Source organism: Hippocampus guttulatus, chromosome 1 (genome assembly GCF_054856545.1).
Source record: "Hippocampus guttulatus isolate MCC_2025c chromosome 1, RoL_Hgut_1.0, whole genome shotgun sequence".
Taxonomy (NCBI): Eukaryota; Metazoa; Chordata; class Actinopteri; order Syngnathiformes; family Syngnathidae; genus Hippocampus; species Hippocampus guttulatus.
Genome location: NC_141261.1, coordinates 22,550,218 through 22,561,435, shown reverse-complemented (window position 1 = coordinate 22,561,435; position 11,218 = coordinate 22,550,218). Strand labels below are relative to the sequence as shown.

General features: G+C 42.9%; 2 protein-coding genes across 5 annotated transcripts; both read left to right on the top strand.

The window, feature by feature from the left end:
* Nucleotides 1-11: 11 nt before the first annotated feature.
* LOC147211001 (SLAIN motif-containing protein 1-like) lies at nucleotides 12-6,874 on the top strand. 2 transcript variants are annotated; one of them, XM_086119953.1, is made up of 9 exons: nucleotides 12-871; nucleotides 1,497-1,630; nucleotides 2,689-2,823; nucleotides 2,950-3,024; nucleotides 3,105-3,251; nucleotides 3,349-3,391; nucleotides 4,580-4,861; nucleotides 5,430-5,549; nucleotides 5,854-5,999. In XM_086119953.1, the coding sequence occupies exons 1-8, from the start codon at nucleotides 567-569 to the stop codon at nucleotides 5,500-5,502; spliced, it is 1,194 nt and encodes a 397-aa protein (XP_085976079.1). In that variant the 5' UTR covers nucleotides 12-566; the 3' UTR covers nucleotides 5,503-5,549; nucleotides 5,854-5,999. The 2 variants fall into 2 exon arrangements, with proteins under 2 accessions (XP_085976079.1, XP_085976072.1); XM_086119946.1 differs by lacking the exon at nucleotides 3,349-3,391 and having other exon boundaries at nucleotides 5,854-6,874.
* A 1,384-nt stretch (nucleotides 6,875-8,258) lies between these two features.
* LOC147211000 (PI-PLC X domain-containing protein 1-like) lies at nucleotides 8,259-11,138 on the top strand. Of its 3 annotated transcripts, none has more exons than XM_086119903.1 (7): nucleotides 8,259-8,440; nucleotides 8,632-8,768; nucleotides 9,009-9,134; nucleotides 9,667-9,822; nucleotides 10,062-10,174; nucleotides 10,250-10,320; nucleotides 10,433-11,138. In XM_086119903.1, the coding sequence occupies exons 1-7, from the start codon at nucleotides 8,350-8,352 to the stop codon at nucleotides 10,696-10,698; spliced, it is 960 nt and encodes a 319-aa protein (XP_085976029.1). In that variant the 5' UTR covers nucleotides 8,259-8,349; the 3' UTR covers nucleotides 10,699-11,138. The 3 variants fall into 3 exon arrangements, with proteins under 3 accessions (XP_085976029.1, XP_085976038.1, XP_085976020.1); XM_086119912.1 differs by having other exon boundaries at nucleotides 9,664-9,822; nucleotides 10,128-10,174; XM_086119894.1 differs by having other exon boundaries at nucleotides 9,664-9,822.
* Nucleotides 11,139-11,218: the final 80 nt, after the last annotated feature.

Genomic DNA, 11,218 nt, shown 5'->3' with positions numbered 1-11,218 from the left:
TTTGACCACTGATATGTAACTTACACCAAGCATTACATTTATATAGTTGGGAAAAAAATATGTGATCCCTCTGGAATTACCTGAATTCCTGTACAAATTGGACATGAATAATGATCTGGTCATCTACTTAAAACCAACGTTTTCTTAAAGCCATACCACAATCAATTTCAAGGTTCCATGGTGTTGGTGATGAAAACATTTGTGAACGTTGTGCAGCTCGTGGGGTTTATTGAGCCGGTGTTAAAATAGTGCTTGTGACGATGTAATGTAACCACAAGATAGCGACAAACGCACAACAATCCAATGTGGTTTTAATTTTTATCAGTCACAAACTGATAGTGAAGAGTGAAGTTATGCTGTAATTAGGAATTAAATGAGATTTCTTGAAACGAAAATTACAGATTTATAAAAAAATAACAAAATAACTAGTATTGAAATATAAACAGCGGCAGTTAATCTTCAGAGACGGCAGGGTGGAGTTTAAAGTGGGCGGAGAAACAGCTTAAATTGGCTACAAGTGCCTACAAGTATCCGCTCACGGTTGTCTAGTCACACGTGGAGATCAGATGGAGACTGTTGTTGCGAACGCCGCCAACGTGGACCTCAAGAAGAACCTTGTGAACGGCGAACAGCAGTTGAGGAGGCTGCGGGAGCTCATCCTTAGGCTGGAGCTCCACAATAAGTGGCGGTCTCCCACCCGGGCCCGGGGTCACAGCCCTTGCACGCCACCTTCATGTCAGCTGGGCTCGCGAGGACCACCTGAACACCGTGTCCAGTATTTGCAGCAGCAGGGCCAATACGAACCGTTAGTTCTGGACGACGTAGAACTTTTGGACTTGGAACTGATTGGATTTTCTGATCATGAAACTTGGTGAGTGTGTACGTGTTGTTGTTTTAATTGCATTCAAACACATTTCACGTGCTTTTTTAATCAATTGGTCCTGTTCCTATTTGTACATTTGGAAGCAAACAACGCCACACTGGGTCAACCCCAGAATCCAAGCTGTCTCAGCAGAAAACTCTGAATCAATAATTGGATGATTATGAAGTCTGTCTTGGAATGTGTCATGAGTGAAGTGGGAAATGATATTCACTGGTTTCGAAAAATTATGTGTTTACTGCGAATTCGTCTTTGTTGATCCGTCTATGCCAGTAACATTCAAGGGTCCATTTGGACATTTATAGTTGCTGTTTTAAATATATTTGGATTCATACTGAACATTTAGTTGCAACATTCAATGTTTAGATTTAACTATTAAATGTCGCTCGAACATGACACTTGGTTGTAAACGGTGACTCTCAAAATGACTTTTTCTGTAATCATTGGAGCTAGCTAAATTTGACAATATTGCTATTTTCTATCCAGCGTGAGCTTTAAAAACCTCACCCTATCTGGATTAGCCAAGATGTTTCTGATTTAAAAAAAAAAATCATATTGAAACGCGTTAACTCTGTGATCATACACTTTTTGGTTGACAGTCTTTGTGTCTTTACAGGTTGTATGTGCCACCCAAAACCAATCAGAAGAACTGTGAGAACTATTTAACACCTTTGCAGTGGTGCCGGCACATTCTGGAGGCTCCTGAATGGAAGCTAGCAAAGCATGACATGCGCCTCCAACTGGCGATAGGTGTGAGATGGACTTGGTTACAATTATTTGTTTTGCTATTGTAACGTGTTCTAACTAGAAGTGTGCAAAACCGTTACAAGGTTAAAATTTTGCATTGGAATTAACAGGAATTTTCAAATTGAATAGGGGTTCAAGGAACTCGAATGCAGTTCATACCGTAGTTCATCATATTACCAACTAAAACAACATTAGACTTCATGCAAGTATAATAGTACCTTGACTTACAAGTTTCTCGCCGCCGCTTGAGTGCAGTGGGTAACACAATGGAGCCATTAGGGTACAGTACAGTAATGCCCTCCCTTGTGGGCAAGGGGAGCTATTTATTTGGTATAGAAGTCTGCTTATCTTAAAAACAAATGTTTGTTCGTGCTTTTCCATTACAGTACCCTGAATTTTCACTTAATAATTTTCCACACCTTTGCAACCCTGGCTCCCGATGTCGGCCATCTTGTTGTGTCCACATGTGCTTGTCCACTTTCTTTCCAGGCGTAACCGGCCTATGTAGGCTTCATTTTGAGACAATGGTCTTCTGATTGTTCAGGACGCCAGTGACAGGCAGTGCAGATGAGCTAATGGCACAGTGTCCAGCTCCTTTCAAAGAAGCGTTGTCACATCAATAGTCTATTCAAGTAGTAGTTGAACCTTTTAGACCAAGAACCACCAAAGAAATACTTAGCTCTCCAACTACCACCAATATTAGTGTACATGAGTGCAGTAGGACCAAGTGTTCATCCAAAGCAAGACAAGTTTTATTCTTAAATGTATTTCATAATATTGTACCGCAAGTCTCTGTTATATTGTAGTTTGACAATGGACTTAAATACAGGAATATAAAAAAATGTTCTTAATGATTGGGTTAAACGGATTGCACAGAAGTTAAACATTTGACTGCTATTTTTTTAAAGCATTTGGGTCTTGTCAAATGTATTGAAATTGCCGTAAATTAAGCACAACTCAATTTTGAGAGTCACTGGACTAATCTTTGTTTGCTCTCTTTCAACCGCTTTGAAATGGGTTGTCCTCATTCTGAAGCTATCCTTTCCTTTCAATATTTTCAGCGTCACGCTGGCGTAAATTACTTTGCAGCCCACGGCCCACCTCCACCCCACCCGCTGTAAGCAGAGTTGCTGTCGTGTCCCCCATCGGCACATCCAGAACAACTTGCTCCAGTCCCCGGTCGCCTGAGATGCACGGTACCCACACAGAATTCACACGACAACAAAAGTTATGCTTGGGGAACAAAAAAGTTCTGAAAAAAAATTGAATTTCTCCACTTGTTTTTAAAAAAATGTGTTCATTTTGTTTTCATGTTTCCTTAGCGTCCTCTCGCCCTCATTCTCAGAACCCCAGTGGGAGGGCAAGGACTCCCACATTCATCCCCCACCCGACCCGTGGTAAGTCCACTTTTTCATTTCATGCCCCGAGACAGCAGTGAGCCTCTGCTGCATTTTTACATCCCACCACCGCTTGCCAGGAAGCAGCCAGCGGCGCCGTAGCCTTCTGCCACAAGTTGACCCTGACGTCATCTCTCCTGGGGTGGACGAGGATGACTTGGTCCCTCATGGCTACAAACTGCAGGATCTGACAGATGTGCAAGTGATTGCGCGGCTGCAGGAGGAGAGTAGGTCCAAACTCAAATTCACCAGCAATTTGATTTTTTAAAAATTTTATTTCTGTGATGTCTAATCACCATCACGCCCCGTCCCCACTAACTGTAGACCTCAGAGCTCATCGCTACTCTAGCTTCATTAACCCCACCAGGTGATTGTGTGTGTGTGTGTGTGTGTGTGTGTGTGTGTGCGCGCGTGTGTTTCTGAGGTAGGAACTCTTGTCACTTGACTCGAGTCAGACTTAAGTCACTGATTTTGTATTGGACTTGACTATTTTTGCGGCAGAACCTTGGGACTTGGTCAACCCTTCTCACTTATTTTCTGGATTAGGAGACTTGAACCTCTCAGCCTGACTAAGGACTTCCGCATACAGTGGAGCCAATAAGTATTGGGCAACTTAAAAATTTACAAGTTTCCCCCATTTAGAAAGATAAGCGAGGTTTGCAATTTTCATCATAGGTACACACCAAGCGTGAGAGACAGAATGTTAAAAAAAAATCCACAAATCACATTTCACAATTTCAGATGGGACTTTACATGATTTTTACATAGTAGGGGAACCTTTCGGGTCATGCAGGATTTCACCTCATGCCAACGAAGTGAGTTACTTATTGTCATCTTTGTGACGATTATCCTAGCTGTCTTCAAATCATTGACCGGGTCCTGCTGTGTAGTTCCGGGCTGATTCCTTACTGTTCTCAGGATTATTTGAACCCCACAAGGTGAGATCTTGCATGGAGCCCCACTCCGAGGGAGGTTATCAGTGAGGTTATTCTTCCATTTTCTAGTAATGTTTCCGACTGTTGATCTTTTCTCACAGTTGGTTACCAATTGCAGTGTGACTCATCCCAGCTTTGTGCAGTTGTACAATTTGATCTCTGGAGTCTTTGTGAAGGTGTCTGGTCTTGGTTATGTTGAAGACTGGAGTCTGACAGTTTGAAGATGTGTGCAGGGGTCTCTTATGCATCTAATCAGTGCAAACAGATGCCATTCATACTGTTACCGAGTGCAGGCTGGAATAACTTCTTCAAGAGCAAGTAACTGGTCTGTGAGGGACAGAAGAGTTGTTTGTTTTCTAGCGGCCCAATACTTATTGGACACCCATTTTCACAAATAAATTATTTAAAAATCATGCATTTGCTGATTTTTTTTTTTACAATCTGTCTCTCATGCTTGATGTGTCCCTATGATGACAATCACAAACCTCTCTTATCTTTTTAAACTAGTGAATTTATGTAGCCCAATACTTATTGGCCCCACTGTTTGTGACTTATTCCTACCTCTGGTGCGTGTGCATGCAGTTGTTTGGCATGCCATTCCTCATTGCTCGCTTACCCAGAACTCAGGCGGGATTATGCCAGCGCTTCAACCTCCCAGGCCAATCGGCACAGCCAGAGCGACACCCTCACGCTCAGCGCCCGCCCCGGCCCAGAGAAGGAGGAAGACGAGGCGGCCGGCGAAGACTGCGGCCCGCCGAAGCGCCGCCTCTGCCCAATGCTGCACGCCCACACCTTCTCCAGCGCCCAAGACTGGGAAAGCAGCAGCTTCCTGTCCATACATCCCTCTGTCCCACCTCACCCTTTCGCAGGCCGATTGCAAGTGCCTTTCAGACCAGGAGCAGGTGAGCAATTGTGCCCACTGATTGACCCGCTCTTATGGCCCTATCACTTAATAATAACATTCTAAGCCTCTTGAAGCGCTGTCTACAGTGCATTTCCGATCCCAGTTTGATGGGATTAGATTCATCCGCCCGCAAGTGCTGGGAATTGTTAAAGGCGCTTTATGTAGTGCTTAAAGACATCATTCCCAAATGGAGCATTGGCTGTGACCTTCACATGTAACGGCAAGAAAGACACCTACCAATTGATCAACAATATTTGCCCTTGTGTGGCTTCAAGCAGAGAGAGGTGGCCTCTGAGCTTCGATCGTGACAGAATGCAGAGTCACAGACATTTATTTTATTTTTTTTTGTTTTTTTTAACAGTGACACACATGCATTCAAAGGTTTGGAGAGGGTCAAATTCAGTTTGCCTGTTAAGCTCAGTGCCGCATGTTAAACTCACGGGGAATTTTTCTTGGCTCATGTGGCCATCGTAGTACTGTGTGTTGCAAGAACTCTCATATATTAGATTTTATTGTTATCTATTTTGGATGAGATGTTTTGGGGTTTTTTTTTTGCTGTCTTTCAGAAAAGATGCGGCACAGCTTGCCCAACCTTTCCCAAGCTCACAGTGTTCCCATCGCTTATTTACTTCGTACTAGCCAGAGCTTTGATTCTCCAAGCTGCTTGACTCTCCTGCAACCCTCCAGTAAGTTATCAGCTCGTCTGAGACTTTGATCAAATTCCCAACTCTGTGCGGTTTTTATCTTATGCAGTGCACATGTAATATAGATATTATACAGACTAACATATATGCTATGCACTGTTTAATATCTATATACTGTATACTGTGACTCAGTTGGTACTGTTTTTCAAATCTAATTTTTCACTTTGTTTTTTTTTTTTCTATATCATTTGCAAGTGTGAATATTGCTTCTGTGACCGTTTAATTTCCCTCGTGATTAATAAAGTATCTATCCCTGTGGCCTCCCCCACCCTGTGGCACACCAAAGTCCAGACCATGAGGAGCATATCTTCACCTTCACAGCAACCACGAAAGGCCACTGCCTATCTAAGCCCGAGCATCAAAGATGCGCTGACTTCACGGTTGCCGGGCGGCGAGAGCAGGATCCCGATGCTGAGTAAATGCTTCTCCCCTAGTGTGTCCAGCCTAAGCACGCCTTGGCCCGCCCACTTTGATGACACCGCAAGCCCCTTCCCTACCTGCAAGGTGCCCCAACCAGGCCACACATATAGAAATATGATGCGGTTATTTTCCATGTAGCATTGACGGTACACTACTCGTATTCCTTGTGAACGCAACATTTTCCTGCTTTCAGTTTGCTCACGCCTCCAAAGCGTTTGTTGTACCGCCACCGGGGGGGACAGCCGCAACTGATGGCACCATTTAGCCAAGCCTAAGGTGCTTTTTTAAATTGAGTTTTGCATTAAGTATTTATTTTTCTGTCTTTGTCAAGGGAGAGTTATCACTGCTGCTTCTGTGCTACGCGCCCTTTTACAAGATATTTATAGATTTAGAAGTGTGATTGTTAATTTGTCCCCCCCCACCCCATTTGGCAATATATGCCAATAATGCTGCTAAAATCAGATGTCTTTGGGCACTTTTTATACATAACTATTAATCAATGTGGTATTGTTAACTTATGGTTTAGTGGTGGTGGTTTGTTCAACTGTTGTTTTAATATACTTGTCTCAATGTGGTTTGATTCACAAAATGCACACGAATAGAAAGTTCATCTTTGTTCACATAAACAACAATTCACATCTTGTTCTGATTTTCTTTGCACACTGAATGTCATGGTTCATGCATAATTTAGAAAGACACCATTTGTTTTCTGATTGTTGTGAAATTTATGTTTTAATTCTGGTCTAAATGAACGATTACAGTGCTTTGAAAAGAACATTGTAATGGCAAGCAATTGGTGACTTCATATTTTTAATGGTGAAATCTCAAAGTGAGTGTCACACATCTTGATGTATAACCCTGTTGCAATAAAAATACCCTAAATGTCATCCTTCCACCCTGAAGTTGCTGCCTTTTCCCAAAGCATGCTGAAGTGCAAAAAATTGAAAATATTTAAAGTGGCATTCTTTTAGACAGGCCTAGTATAAAGTTTGTGTGCTGATGCTATTGTGGGTCAAATTTGACCAATGTGTCCTAAAATACATTTTAGATTTACTAAATCGAATTTTTTTTTACCAGTGTTTGGTAAATCAAGGAGAATGGTGGGACTCTTCGTGTGTGTGTGTGTGTGTGTGTGTGTGTGTGTATGTGTATATATATATATATATATCCATCCATCCATTTTCCGAACCGCTTGATCCTCACTAGGGTCGCGGGGGGTGCTGGAGCCTATCCCAGCCGTCTTCGGGCAGTAGGCGGGGACACCCTGAATCAGTTGCCAGCCAATCGCAGGGCACACAGAGACGAACAACCATTCAGGCCCACACTCACACCTAGGGACAATTTAGAGCGTGCAATCAGCCTGCCATGCATGTTTTTGGAATGTGGGAGGAAACCGGAGCCCCCGGAGAAAACCCACGCAGGCCCGGGGAGAACATGCAAACTCCACACAGGGAGGCCGGAGCTGGAATCGAACCTCTGCACTGTGAAGCAGACGTGCTAACCGCTGGGCTACCGGGTCGGTCTCTCTCTCTCTCTCTCTCTCTCTCTCTCTCTCTCTCTCTCTCTCTCTCTCTCTCTCTCTCTCTCTCTCTCTCTCTCTCTCTCTCTCTCTCTCTATATATATATATATATATATTTTAGGGACACTAATAACACTGTTCACGTAGGAAGCAAGTCACTGCCTGTTTCAATATTTGCACAGATTCGTGCAGAAACTGACACAAGTGCAATTCATAAATGTGACATAAGATTGTTTTCTCTCTCTCTCTGTCTCTGTCTCTCTCTCTCTCTATATATATATTTTTTAGGGACACTAATAACACTGTTCACGTAGGAAACAAGTCACTGCCTGTTTCAATATTTGCACAGATTCGTGCAGAAACTGACACAAGTGCAATTCATAAATGTGACATAAGATTGTTTGATCCCAAAATACACATTCCAAAATACACTGAAAAAACGATTACCGGTAATCATTTATTTAATGTCAGGCAGCTACGGTAAAACATTGGAAGGCTCAGCCAGTCATAATTTGATGGAAAATTATTAGGATGTTCTTGGCAAGTGACACACTTGGGCAGTAAGTTTTTCTATGTGCATGGAAAATGAATAAAAACCGCACGGTTGCTCCGTAAAGTGATAATATCAGTACAGTACTGTACTGTGCAAACTACGGTATCAAAAAAAAACCCATTCATTTCGCGCCAGCAGAGGGCAGTAGATAAAAAAAGAATCCGTCCGCTTCACAATACAAACATAATAGAAGTAGAATAGCTGGACCAGTTTCACGTGACCGCAGTTGTGTATGTAAATAACGTCGAAACGATGTTGACAAACTGAAAATCAATACGTAAAACATAATATGAGGGACAAACTTCGTGGAAACTCGGACTGGATGTCACGTTTACCTGATGAGCTGCTTGACGTGTCGCTGTGGAATTTGGCCATCCCCGGTAAACACAAAACACACTGCCCTTAACAGAAAATACGGAAGTCTAGTATAGATGTAGCCAAAATCTCTTTATAGATACTACTTGCAATTTTTTTAACATGCATTTAAGATCATTTAGGTGTTTTTTTTACTTTTATATTGTCCATCCATCCATCCATCCTCACCACGTATTTTTGTGCACGTGTGTTTCAGGGAGCCATGACAGCATGTCATTCTGTCTGGACCTGTCCTCTCCTGTCGTGGAGTCAGAGTCGTGGTTTCTCAAAGTGACGGACAGATTTGCTCCTTGTTTGATACGGCCCTGCGTGTTCCGATGGGCCACCACGCAGGCACGCGCACACACACACACACACACACGCACGCACGCACGCACACGCACACACACCGACTGCAGGGGGATTAACTTTAAATTTGGATTTCAAAATGTAACATTTGTGACACCGCTCATGTAACTTTTCTGACATACTTCGTAAGTCGAACTTGTTTCAAGTCATGTGACATGGCCCCAAGCTGCGGTGTGCATGTTGTGTGTTTATGGTGTTTAAGGCTTTCTTTGTCTGTGCTCACAGCAAGCTGTCCTCAGTCAGCAGTGTGACCTTGGTATTCGCTTCTTGGACCTGCGGATTGCCAGGAAGCCAAAAGATGGCAGCAAATTATTCTTTGCCCATGGTATCTACACTTGGATTACTGTTAAGGTAACAGTATGTTTGTGGGACACCAGACTCAGCTGGCTCACTGTCACCTGACGCACAACGAGACACTTGAATCGGAGCACGGCTGACACTCTGTTGAATCACAAGTGAACACACACACACACGCACAAACACGCGCACAAACACTCATGTCATCATTAATATGTATATATTACATTCAGAACCAAATAAAAGAAACATAAAAACTGTCAAATTACAGCCCATTTCTGTCAGCTCTCATTAGTTTCCCCTGAGAGTGTCCAACTCTGGAAAATGTGCTGAAAATCTCAGTGTTCTATCCCTTCGCAGCAATCTGTGGACCTAAAAAGTCTACACACCCCTGTTCAAATGCCAAGTTTTTATGAAATAAAATTGTGAAGAGGATTCAGCACACACCTGTCACCCTTTAAAATGCCTCTGATTTGTCTCAAAGTTACAGGAAGAGCTGATGTTATTTTCATATTAATGAGGCCGCGGATGTTTTGATCATGATGTGTGTGTGTGGGGGGGGGGGGGTGCGCGTGTGTGTCAGCAGGAGGCACTGGATGAACTGGCCACCTGGCTGGATGCACATCCCAAAGAGGTTGTTGTTGTTTGCTGCTCACATTTTAGTTGTCTGACCCCGAGGGACCACACACAGCTTGTGGAGTACATCATTTCACTCTTTGGACCTAAGCTCTGCCCCTCACAGGTATCCTTGTAATTTACGGCTCCAGGCTCATCATATACTGTACTCGATATAAAATATGTGTGGAATGGCTTACTGCATGACAATGAAGCAAATGAAGGACATCATTTTGATTTCACTCCCTGGTGGAAGTTTCCTCTGCTGACTGTAGCTAAACTGTACTATTAATAATAATAAGGAAAAGAAATGGTGGTACTCTTTTTTTTTTTTTAAATTCATTCTGAAATTGACTTTTTGAGCAGGATTGTCCCACCTTGCGATCCTGTTGGTCCAAACATCAACAGGTCATTGTTTCCTATGACAACCAGGAAATGGTCCAGCATCATCCTGAACTGTGGACTGAAATACCTTACTGGTATAAACGTGCAGACTTCAAGGTACATGCCAAGCCGCCACCTCCATGTACTGACGCGTTCATGTCTTTCCATAGGTATGCTGACAGCACTGATCCAAAGAAGGTGATTTCCTACTTGGAAGCTCAGAAGCAAAAAGGAAGACCATGTAATTTGGATACATCTATGGGAAAAAACAGAGATCATATCATAAAAGCCTGTAATATAGCAGTTAACAAATCAGCTCACGTGACTTCTCTGTACTGATGTCTGTTTTCCAGCTGGTTTTTACGTCAGTGGCCTGAACCTGACTGAAAACATCACATTTGTCCTCCTCCATCCCTTCCAAAACATGAGGACCATCACCATCAAGGCCCTTGCTTCGCTCCTTGGCTGGGTGGAGGAACAACAGCCGGGACCTGAGGTGGGCAGCGTCAACATCATCTGTTGTGACTTTGTTGATGTCACTCACTTTTGCGAGTGTGTCATTGGCCTCAACTATAAAAAGGCGGTGCTGACAGAGACCCAAAAAAGACACTCATTTTGAATGTGCAGGAGAGACAAAGGGGGAGTGGCTTGTCGTGGCCGCAAGTGACGTATGATTAGGATGTATTTTGATGCCAGAAATCCCTGAGCCACTGACACCTACACTTTTTGTATTTTTAGTACGATTGTGAATTTTATGGGTACGAGTTGCTGGATGTGAGTCACAGTGCTGTGTACAAAATGTCAAAATTATGTATCAATATGTTGCCACCTTGGAAGCCAGAACTCCCCAAGACATACACTTGGACACTTTTTACATTTTTACTGCGAATAGAGTTTTGAATTGTGTTAACATGTGGGGACAAATACCCTAACACTGGAGTGGACAATGAATAATGGCTACCAAACGCCAAATGAACTTGCATTTTCTTGTCAAGACCATGACTCATTTGTCGCTGATTGTACTTTAAAATAATGTGATATAAAGGACAAGAAAAATTACGCTTGATTGACCTGATTTGTACAATCAACTGTACAATTAAGTTCCTTTAGTCTTGCGGAAATACTTGCATTTTTTTTTG